At 41.9% G+C, this 12416-nt stretch overlaps 1 protein-coding gene across 2 annotated transcripts in view; it reads right to left on the bottom strand.

Moving 5' to 3' along the window:
- Window positions 1-342: 342 nt before the first annotated feature.
- The window catches only part of cpne5b (copine Vb), a 95246-nt gene continuing 83172 nt past the window's right edge, over window positions 343-12416 (bottom strand). For both annotated transcript variants that reach the window (XM_084036611.1, XM_084036612.1), the window contains 7 exons: window positions 11483-11529; window positions 9420-9601; window positions 9083-9210; window positions 8073-8175; window positions 2468-2525; window positions 1742-1815; window positions 343-693 (listed from right to left, as the gene is read on the bottom strand). In XM_084036611.1, the coding sequence (XP_083892737.1) occupies window positions 502-693; window positions 1742-1815; window positions 2468-2525; window positions 8073-8175; window positions 9083-9210; window positions 9420-9601; window positions 11483-11529 (784 nt within the window). In that variant the 3' untranslated portion in view covers window positions 343-501. The remainder of the gene's footprint in view (window positions 694-1741; window positions 1816-2467; window positions 2526-8072; window positions 8176-9082; window positions 9211-9419; window positions 9602-11482; window positions 11530-12416) is intronic.

Below are 12416 nucleotides of genomic sequence, written 5' to 3'. Positions count from 1 at the left end.
TTAGCCAATATGGAGGTAATCCCCAAATATAAAAACTAATCCCAGAATGGAAAAGGTGCCTAAAAAATATCACTGCATTAGGCCACACCAATGACTGACGAGCAAGGCTTGGGTCAAAGCACACATGTCCTGGTACAATTAGAGAAACAACCACAGACAGGCACAAGTTTAAATCACAACATGACCATTTTGAACCAACCTGCCGTCAAATTAGACATGAAACAGTCACTGCCTCCGCGTCAGATTAAAAGGCTTTCACTAACAAGTCCTGGAAAATTTGAACCTCTGTAGGAAATGAAAATATTACAGAACCCCCCCCCCCCCCCACCACCACAAAAAAAAAAAGATTTGCCCCAATTGTCCCTGGAAGGATACGGCACAAAATTCAACACCCATTTCCTGGCGGATCAGCAAAAACAACCAGGAGGTAGAGAGTTCCCACTGGACTCTGAGTGGCTGCTGCATGCTGTCAGTCCTCAGTGAAGGGCTAAGAGGAGGGCTTCAGATCTGCGTGTGGTGGTGTGTGTGTCCGGGTGGTGTGTAGGGGGGTGGCGCCGGGTTGGGTTTGATCCCCCGGCTTTTCATGTAAGAGATGAACTGGTCCGGGATCTCTGCTAGCACGTCTTTGGCGAGCCGAGCCATGCTCAACACGTGGTTGCCCGTCCGGTCCATGTAATCTCTGAAGGGAACGAACTGAGGAAGAAGAGAAGCAAGTGGATTATGATTATGTGCTGTAGGACTTAAAGGAATGCTGAACTTCATCCCCAACATGGACATTTGTGTATTGATGAAGTCAATTAAATGGGTGGGCGTGTTTAACAAAACAGACTATATCAGAACGTCCGATTACAAATGTAATATGCTTTATACTTTCTACACACTACACACTAAAAACCTTACTATTTAAAACACACTAGCCACGCTACTCATCTGTTTTACATTGTAAGGTTTTTTGGATTCTTCATTCACCACGGGGGCAAGAAAATCACAAATTCAAGGAAACCTCCTGTTAGTCACCATTCGCCAGATATGATCTTTCACTAATCCTGCACTCCCCCGAGGGGTGAGAGGAAATAAATGAGCCCAAGTTAAAAAAAGAAAAAAGAAGATATTTGTTCTAGAGGGTGAAAACATAACCGGATTTTCTTATGTAATTATTTTGTCAATTTGCCCAGATAATTGAGAAACCACCCAAACCTTAAATCTCTGCTATAAAAACAGCACACCGTCCTTTGCCCACTATCCAGTAACTTAACGCCTTGGTTTTGACACTGCAACTATAGGATGATGATGAGTCGGGTTCTGTGATTAAGACACATGCGGTTTCAGAGACATATAATGTAAAACTTTCCAGCGTGCTTGTCTCTGTGGGAATTCACAGGAAGCACGCAGATGTCCTAATCTGTTAGAGATGCTGGGGCCAACAGATGGTGTTTTGTCAGAAACAGACATTTAAATGTATCAGCAAAACTGAGGCAACAGCAGGGAAGTAAAACGCTAATGTAAAAATATGACACACGCAGTACATACTCTAAACTAATGGAAACACTGTTGCCTGTAAATGGCGATCGGTGGTTCATGGCCAAAGACGGCATGAGCTGAGCTTGGTGAATGTTTATGGACAGAATGATCTGGCCGTTGTTTCCTGAAGTTCTGTGAACTTGTTTTTTTTCCAGTTCCTCGCCTCTCCATCCAAAGTGAATACAGTCAAAGTTACTTTCACGCTGTAAAGGGCGGTCACCTGGACAATGTCTCTCTCTGCCAGTTTCCCCCGGGATGAGATCCGGATGTCATCACCATCCAGCTCCACCATAGCTGGAAGACACAAGGTCACACACATGCATGGATGCACACACACACACACACATACACAGTGCCAGACGAATGTCTTATTTAGAGCAAAGACAAGGTAGATATACACTACTAATGTAGAGGTTTATTTATAACACATCGTAGTGCTGCATCTTTTCGTTTAGGCATTAGTGAAGGAAAGGGTGTTGAGTTGCACAGCTTAATTCTGTCTTGTATCTAATCAACTAATAAGCCCTTCATTCTAGTCTCCGTGCAGTTTAGAATCATCTGCGCTAAACACTGCAAACCCAGCAATTAACCCCAGCCATTTCTTCTACAGTTATGCCTGCATCCACCCACGCGCGCCCTCCTCTACTCGCGCAAATGAGTTTATACCAGGATTTCTCCCTCCAATGTTTATCTGAATTGGTGCCAGAGAGGTTAATGCTGGCTGTTACGGTAATAGACAGAGTTGTTATAAACTTAAATGTCAATTATTTGCCCATGTTTTAATCTTTTTAACTGATGAATGCAGATGGACTAAACATATAACACTGCAGAAGTTTTTATATGAGATGTTTTCTCTACTATGACATCCCGTATGCCCTTGCTATGAAAATTACCAGAATATTTCATCTTTACGATCATGCAACAGTCAAAATGAAAGTCATCGTACCGTCGAACTCTGCCTGACCCACTCCAACTATGATGATGGACATAGGAAGCTTGGCACCCTGCAGAGACATAAATAAAGAGAACAAGTGGGAAAACATCTTAGCTAAACATCCACACATTATTTTTTACTCATAGAGGGAGAGACGCTTGTCCATATCACCACTGACCTGAAGCGCTCTTTACTATTACATGCTCACCCACGTAGATTACAACCGCGCTAATGTTCTGTATCGCATTTTAACAAGCAGAGTGACCTTCAATTAAGAAAAGGCCTCCAGAGAGAAAAAGGGGACAGGAAGTCAGAGAAAGACAGCGAAATAAAGAGATGCTTCAACTGAAACTTATTTCCGTCTCTGCTTTCCTTATCCCAGATGTTTTATGTCCCTGAATCCAATTTGTTTTTGTCCTATGAAAGCTCCCCAGCTCTTATCTTGGGGTGACACACATTTGCCCAGTGAATGTTATCATGCTAGGGAGAGGAGATTAAACTCGGTGACAACACTAGCAGCATCCCCTGAAATAATGGGACGTGTCAGTAGTACCAGTAAGTAATACCAGTACTGGAGCTGATGGAATACAAAAAGAGCTGTGTTTTGACATAATAAACTCTTCAGAAGCTGAACGAAAGGAGACATTCTCCTCCCTGTGAAAAAATAAATGTTAGCAGACACCTTGATAAAGTCTTAACGGCATTATGTGGCATTTGTGAGCTGGGAGTGGAGGGAGAGGGAGGAGCTGCCAACTTTTATCAGTACAGCACCCATCCGGAGACGCCCACCCAGCCACTCCCGAGCCACGCCTCCAGTCAGACAGCAGGGAGTCTTCTCAACACAAATCACCATCTTAATTTAGCATGCTAACATTTGCTAATCAGGACTAAACATAAAACATAGGCAGCACCAATCTCATAACCCATTAGTCTGATGACGGATCAGCCTCTGGGTCAAGACCTCGTTTACTGCTCATTGTTTACACTCAGGTTAGCGACTTGAGATGCATGACTGACTGTAGTTGGAGCTGAGGGACAACAACATGTACGACTGCTCAGATGGCATTTACAGCGAATAAAGCCGTCCAGACTGACAATGTGCTGCAATGTTAGCTGCCAGCCGCCGGCTCAGCCGTCGCCATGTTGAGAGCCATTAAGAGCCAGTAGAATTCAGTCTCATATACTTTTTCAAGGACGAGACTGATGGAAATGCCATTTGACGTGACTATGAAAATAGATAAAAAGTTAATGGAACGGCAAAGTTAATGAACAGTCCAACCTGAGAGACCAGAGAGTGTGATGGTTAAGTTAATCAAATATCAGAGTTGGTTGTAGCACCGCACTATCCTCAGAGAGGGTTGTCTTATCTTGTGACTAACATACAGGCATACATACATACATTTGCTTCCGCAATGTGTTAACTTATGCAATTGGATTTCTTTGTAGAACTGTAAGATGACGTTGTTCCACTCACGTTAGAGAGAGATGGGTCTTCAAATCCATCTGCCTCTTTGCTTTTATTCTGTTCTACACTGAATTTTCTGACAGAATTTCTCCGCAATAGATTGCAGCGTAAATACAAAAGCCTCAATTATGCGTAATGAGTTTTTCCTGCAGACACATTTTTTCACAACGCGGTTCAACGTGTGCAGGTTTATCTCTGGCACTGGATAAATGTACCAGGCGAAAGCCGTTTCTGTCGACGCCACCTCAGCCGCAGCACATCAGTGCTATTATCAGTGTTCAACGCGACTGCTGTCAGAGCCTGTCCGCCCACGCACACACAGACACTCATACATGCAGATATATATTTATATGCACACATCAAATAGGACCAAAAATAACCTGGCAGTCCACCATGCCCCACTTTTGCCATTCTCCTGGCACTTTGCAGTGGAGATCCAGTGTAACGAGACAACAAAACACACCATCAATCAACAGTCATTACTCTAACAGCTGAGTATGTGCTGCTTCAGTCCAAATGTCATGCTTACTTCTGGAGAGGCGACCTCAGTCACACCTCTCATTGGCTGTCTGAGAGCTCAGCTCAGAGACGAGTTTAAGGCAGCAGATTGAGGACACTTAAAAAGCCAGCCGAGTGCAAATTTTACGGTATTAGGAGAAGCACATCCAGTTGTTAGAATGAAACGTCTTGTTGTGACATGTTGACATACTGAACTGTGTTGAAAAGGACAATGGATGTGATACAAAATAATGCTTTCAATTTTCAGAATACTTGTCACTGTTAAGTTGCCTTATACTTACTATCCAGGGGAACATTGAATTCATCTGTGATAATCTACTTTTTTGTTGATGAATGCCATTATTATGGTTTCTTTACTTGCAGTGCTTCAATTATTTTTGCTTTAAACGTATTCAATATTAAAGTTATTAATCATGCACACATAGAGCACATACTTCCAAGACCGTACAGTTCTTTAAATGTGGTACAACAGAAAAAAAAACCCACTTGGTGGATGTCACAAGCTCCATTAAACACTAATTGCCAATTAAGGCTGTCTCTAGTCACACATGTCTAGAGGGTCCTGCATTTGTGAAACCTAACCTTGTTCATGCTGGACAATGTCTGGAAACATAATGCAGAGTGTGAAAAATGTGGCTGCTGTTTTTAAATGCAGCGCCTTGATCGATGCAACTTTATTTTCAGTCTTTTTTGCACAACATCATGTAGCTATCAGCTTCATTTTAAAATTCACTTTCACAGTGTTCTTATTCAGAAACACTAAGTCAGTTGAATGTGGGTTTTCCAACCCACATGAACTTAATTAGCTGGCTGGCTACATGATAAATTCTGCTTACAGTTGTCATTTCAGCCGACAAAATGGACAGTTGCTGTTAGAAACCAGACGCTGCTTTTGTCCACCCTTATGGCTGTAAAACTGCATATGTGCACACTGTGTAATGGTGCACATCTACTGTACGCCACCAATTTGCATAAACTCGCGTCTGTCCCTCCAGTCGCTTGTGGGCGGGGGTGTCCTACAATCCCCGGCCCTCTCCTCTACCAGCTCCACTCAAAGATCATAAATATGACATATTTACTGAAAAGCAACAAAACTGCTTTCTGTCATGAATAAATGAGGACCCCTCCTCATTTAAATATAAAAAAAAAAGCTGTTGAAATGCCTTGTGCTGGTGTTAACGAAGTGGATTCTGGATGAAATAAAGTTAACGCTACTTCTGCTCTGGCTAAGAATTTTTGACATGGATAGATTATCCATCCATCCATTATCTGTAACCGCTTGTCCTGTATTGCTTGTCCTTGCTTGTCCTGGGGGGGATTATTCGGATAGATCATCAGCTATGACACAATTATCAATACCATTGATTTAGCATTTCCTGGTTGTACACACAACTGTTCAGAAAGTCTCCAGTGCTCCAGCTTGATTGGCTGTGATAACGTGACCGTTTGAATTTTTTTCCATACACAATGAAGTGGAGCACATGTTTTGACACCAGTCTGGTCGCATGCAGTGGACATTCACTGTAACTAAGTAGGCAGGGTTAAGGGATTATTTACTAGCTAACTATTAATTATTGTGTGATATGCTTTAAGTTCATTACGTTGAGGGAAGTGAAATCATGATAGGATCATAAAATACTGGAATTTGGATCCTGCCAGAATCCCCATGTTTATGCAGAGCAATGGACCATGGAGCCTGTTGTAGTAATGGAGAGGCCTGTACAGTTCTTGTTGCTGGTCTCTTGGTTCTTCTTGGTTTCACATCGCCAGGTATGCCGTTACCTCTAACACAAAGTGAATGGAGGTAAAATGAATGTGAAGGGCTTTTTGTTGAAGCATACGGTAACTAGTAGAAGAAAAGAAGCAATCAAAGGCAGCACAGAGGATTTGGTTATAGACTGATTGTGACAGAAGTATTGAGCAGGCAGATGATGAGATTTAAATCTGTGAGAGTGCTTTGTATTTGTCAGTGAGGGAGAGAAACGACCCGTGAGCAGAGGAGGGGGATGCTGGGTGATTGACAGGTGGATTTCTGTAGAAACGCAGAATAGTTGCGACTGATAATGAATCCCCAACATGAATTTCTGTGAGTGAAAACATGGAGGACCCATGATACATAATCTCACATCATCTCACTCTCGCACATTGAACGAAACATCTGCATGCATAGTGCAAACCCGCTCCAGATGTAAATATTCAACACCCAGAGAGTAGTGCACATTCAGGCTTTTCTCACATCCATCTCACTTCGTTGGTGGAGTTACCTTCCGGCATGAATAAATATGACGGAAGACTTTTATAGAACCTCAGCGGTGTGTCCTCCCTTGCCCAGGATCCGTGGAGAGTTAAAGGGAAAGCAGTCAAAGCATCAGTAGACAGAGGCAGTGAGATAGAGCAGCAGGCAAGATCTTAAAAGGAAGGTGTGGCTGTTCTAATGTTTTGACTAACAGTCGCAAATTCCCTTTAAATCCAGTCTGCTGGGTGTTCTGTGCCTGCGGCGGGCTGAGGAGGAGGAGGACAAAAGAGGAAGAGACCAAGGAAGAGGAAAGGAAAGCAGACTACTATTTTAAGATGAAAAAAAAAAGGTTATGACAAGTGCTGAGGAAGGCTCGGAGGAAAAAAGCACAATGATGAGTCTTGTATTTACAAAGGTAGGTTCATCACTTCAATAGGGCCCTATGAAATCCGTTTGAATTTTTTCCAGATTCCGTTTTATGTTTCCCAAATGCTGTTTCCCTTTTTACTTGTTCTAAATTCTGTGTTTTACAATTTAAGAGCATTTTTTTTTCCATCAAATGGTGTCTAATCATGAGTTTGATGAATCAAAATTAAGACATTTACTGAAGAAACATTGTAGTAGTTCTAATTCTAATTCCTTGTCATTCAGAGAGCATACAAATGTGCATAAATATGCAAGTGTATGTGCATCATATACGGAGAAGTCACAATATACCACCCACTTTTTCTTTCGGCTGAGGAGCGGTGGCAAACACTTATCATGTTAGGGAAAACCCTGATTTTTTGTAAAATGTATCCATATTTTGACAAATTCCTTGAACTGCCGAGTTTTACAGTTGATTCCATTTCATTGTCAGATTCTGTGATTCCGTCCGCATATATAGGGCCCTACTTCAAGTGCTGTATTTCATCAATGTGGTCACAACCATTAACTTAGTCTTGGGGTACCTTGGTATGGGTATAAGTCATTAGTTATTGATCTTGCAGAAGACAATGTCAGTAACGTGAAGCCATTATGCCGATCCCTGCTACCATCACTCGATTCCCTCTCTTTGAATCTGAGTGACGACCAAAATGAACCCTTGGGCTGCATATTTTCCCATGAGAGAGAACGCTAGAGCTAATCAGAGACACAGTGCATCAAATCATTTCTTGTGAAATATTCATATATTGGTGATCAGCGATCAATGCTTTTAGTTGAAACCAAAATAAGGATTTTCTGCTTTTCCCTTATCAGAATATCAAACCTCTGATCTAACTCTCGACAAAATAGCAAAAGAGCATATTTCCCAAAATTTCAATACATTTTTCACTTCAAAGGTACTTCCTTCTAGTTTATACCAGAAGAAACATTCCATATCTAAAGTATGGTGCCCCCCCCCTTCCCATTCTTACATTCACAATGGCCTCTTTGGTCTGGGCCATGTCGGAAATGACGCCATCTGTGATGATGAGGAGCACAAAGTACTGAGAGCCATCCTGCACCGCGGCTGCATACCTGCACACACACACACACACACACACACACACACACACACACACACGGAAATTAGCTGTATAATCCTTTTTAATCCAAAAACCAAACCGACCTAAGGATTTATTGATGGATTTATCTAAACATTGATGTAGAAAATAAATCCGTGACAATAAATGTGTTATGCATTCTCACTAGCAGGCAAATTCAATATTGTTTTTGTCTTCGCTGGGCTTCAGGTTTATTAAAATGTCTCACAAATACTCACTGATTAATCAGACCAAACAATCAAAAATGTAATGCAAAGCTTTTTCCTCTGTTTGACTCACAGATTAACACATTTGTTAAGAATATTTTTTATACTTCAGTTCACCTACTGAAATGCTAAATACCAACACTGGTTTTGTATCCTCGCAGCTACGGCTGCCTGCTGCAGTTTAAAAATGGACTCCGTTTTTTTTATCACAATGACATTTTTAATTACAGCAGCGCGTTGGCGTATCAGATGGAGAATTGTTTGGATATGGCTGAACAAATGAGATGGCGAGAGAAGCAGGTGGGTGTTGGGGCCACAAGAATCCAGTTGGATCATGTCCCAGTTTGCATGCTTTTTTTAATGTGTTATTATATGTGATTGTCAGTGTATGTTAATGGCCACGAGCCCAGCTGTTCCTTCAACTAAATCCTCCACTAGCCGTCAGCCCATCTCCATTTATATTCAAGTGCGTAACGTTGTGTTTGTGGTGTCTGGCAGGAGAGATGTTGTCAGTGCACTGGGTCAGAAAATCAAAGCCAAAGCAGGCCAGCTTTTATTCTGATAACTTTAATCAAATACTGTCGATATTGTCCTAATCTAATAATTTGTATGTGAACATTGTGTCCTTGTTGCTTTGCCACTTTAGAAGCAATTCACCAGCTGCATTGTTCTCACCTGGCAACATGATTCACCACAGGAGCAAAGTTAGTCGGCCCGTACAGCTGCACGGTCTTTAGACTCTGGTGGTATGCCTCTAAGATGCCCTCAATACCATTGCAGTACGGATTTTCCATGTTTCCATTCTGGAAAAGGGGAGACACTGTGAAAGTAAATTTCGTGGATTTGGTGAATGCATTTATCAAACAAAGAAACATTAAGATCTTTATCAAAGTGCACTTGTATTATTAGATGTTGTTTACTTGGTTCTGATCAAGAGGTTCATGCACAAAATCCATCAATTAAAACAAACACAAAATACATAGGAAATTCAGTTGAAAAAGGTTGACGTCACCAGTGGAAACTCGTGCGAAACTCGTCCATCAGGCGGCAGCTTGGCTCCAAAACCCAAAGCAGGGAACATCTTGTCACTGTCGTAGTCCTGAATGATCTCCCCAACAGCCTTCAGGGCCATGGCGTAGGCGTTCAGCTGGTAGGGGTTCATGTAGTGCAGCGAAGTGGATTGGGAGGGGTTTCCTGTCGACCAATCCATCAATCTCAGGGTGATTGGGGGGGTAATGAGGGACAAAGACGGCAGTTCTAGAATACTGCTTTCGTGCAACAATGCAAAATAACAATGTTGTTTGCTGCAGCAATGGATCTCAATTAACATGATTCCTGTCAAGTAGAGCTTTAAAGTCTTCAGAGATGATGAATCATAATTTGAAATTCATAAGTTTGTGGCACAATCAAGGGCAATCCATGAACAAACAGTGGGAGGAAAGCCACTGCGAAAATTGGACACTTCCATTAATTAACTGAGCGTTTAGAAAGCTTGTCAATAGGGGTAACCTTCTCAAAATACCCTCTGTAATAATGCACCACGAAGTCATTCGGCATTAACAGCCCAGCTGGGATATTCTGAGCGTGTTTCAGAAAATATTGCTGTCATTTCACCCAGTGAGCTTGTAGGTGACATATGCTCACCATCTGATCTCCTAGCGTCTGCTATCTGGTAGCAGACATCTTTGGTCCAGCTGTGTGCTCGCATGATCCGACACAAGTGATCTTATCTGGAGTCTAGAAAGTAACGACGAATCCTATGTCACCTTGACCAATGTTGTGGTTGGAAATCTCAACAGTTGGGACTGTTCTCCAAACCCCTGGCCCTTAGTTACTGTTGCTATGCCTGTAAAGATTTCCGTTTCTGCACGGCACATGGTTTATTAACCGTTTCAGCAACAATGAAGTGCTCTGACGAATGTGATCTTCAAACTCCCTTTCCAAACTGGAAGTTGGAATGTGTCGAATTATGTAAATTGACATCTGCTCCTGGTGATCACATTGTGCCTACATTTTAGTCTTTGCTGTTTTCTAATATAATGTAGCAGCAGTCTAGACAAACATCAACCACTATTTACATAGCAAGGCTTCTTGGAACAGTTCTCCCACTCGGCGCCTCAGCCGGTCATGTAAGTGTCAAAATACGTTGTTATTTGTGTTATTATTGTGCTTTTATAACCGATATGTCTGAGTTTGGCTCTTACTGCACATTAAACAGTCCAGTTTTCAATGACATTGACTTAGTATTGTGTAACAAGCTGATTAACCATGCTTTTATTATTGATAAACATATTATATACTTGGATGAAAAGTGGCACCTGGGTATAATGTTGGTTATTAACCTCTGTCACATACTGATACGTTAAGCATCAGTGCTCTTGCAATTAAAAAAATCACCATAGACACGTCAAGCTAATGTACTGCTGCAATGTACTGTGGGACTAGTGTAATGCAGGACTGTGTGAGGAAGCTGGAGAACCTGTAGAGAACCCACACTAACAGGGAGAACATGCACACAGGAGGAACTCAAACACTGGCCTTTCTTGCTGTGAGGCGACATTTGAATTAAATTAACGCTTAAAGACACGTGACTAAGGTCTCGGTTACAGACGCTAAGCTATAATTGGACTGTAGCTGTTCTGGGGATGACTTGAGCAACAATCAATTGGGAAGTTTTGTCTAACTGACAGAACTGAAGAGCAAGACCTTTTCCTTTCAGATGAATCTTTTGGACAATTGTGTGTTCAGGCATCATTAATGGCATAGGTAGTGTAATTTGTCTTAAGTGTGGTCCTTTCATGTCAAGCTGAGGGTTTGCTTTATTTTATTTTTGCTAAAATGCTATAATCTTTATATAGGGGGCATTTGACAGAGCATTTGGGAGGAAGGGAGATGGAGGAAGGGCCATCACTTATAGTGACAATGTGTGTACAGTTTGTGCGCCCACACTGTCTGTTTGTGTGATTGATTCTGAGATCGGACATGCCACAGTCAAAGAGCACTGCTATCTATTCTTGCCTCCCCCCTCCCGCACACACACACACACACACACACCTTGCCGTTAGTATCACTCACCATTAGATGCTGTGAAATCGATGGCCACAGTGAAATTGATCTGCGTCCTATAAGGGGGATGGAGAGGAGGACATGAGGGGGGAAAAATCAACGACAGAGACCAGCCAGCAATAACAACGAGCCAGGCCTCATTAAATTCAAGTGCTCTCACACTCCGCCACACACACGTTAACTGAAAATGTGTGATAAGTGAAAACATGGAACATCACACAATGTATGGCAATTCTTTCTTGTATAGGCTAGTTACAAACGGATTCATATTTAATAGCCATCTGTATTTTCCATCTGCATTAAGACGCGGTTCAGCCGCTCAGTCGACAAATAAGTTTGCAGTGATTACACTTTTATCTGACTCTCACTTCCCGTGAGTAGGTGCAGTCTCCTTTGAGACTTTGAGCTGGGTAACAAGTAATTGATGGAGCACTTAAGAGCAAATCATAATCCAATTTCCCCGCTGATGAAGCACTCGCCTCTTTTTGCTAATTTATGACAATGAGACGAGGCCTTCGGGGGCCCGAATGACACCCTCTCATTATCTATGGGAGCCATCAGAGAGGAGGGCGAAAGAATGAAAATAAAGTGAACGCGTTAAAGATTCACATTAACCTTTCAGTTTGGTGGGGGGATGGAGAATATGCCACAGCCTGATCCATGTTAACCTTACCGATTATTATAACTTTATTGTTACCAAGCGGTGCACAACTCTTGATGAAATGAGAATTAACATTTTTGGTAAGAATTGAGATCACGATTCTCTCAAGCTTTCTCATGGGAACGTGTTCATATCTTTCTGCAACCAAAACAAACAATTTCTATTGATCTATCAATGGATCAATCTCCCCATCAATCCATATACATCAATCTCGCAAAAACACAATGGAACATATTCATCTAAGCCAGTTTCGTTAATAAAACTGTTCATTGACTACACAAG

This window comes from Eutrigla gurnardus (assembly GCF_963514095.1).
Source record: "Eutrigla gurnardus genome assembly, chromosome: 2".
Taxonomy (NCBI): domain Eukaryota; kingdom Metazoa; phylum Chordata; class Actinopteri; order Perciformes; family Triglidae; genus Eutrigla; species Eutrigla gurnardus.
Note: the sequence above shows the minus strand (reverse complement) of the source record. Positions and strands in the feature narration are given on the sequence as shown.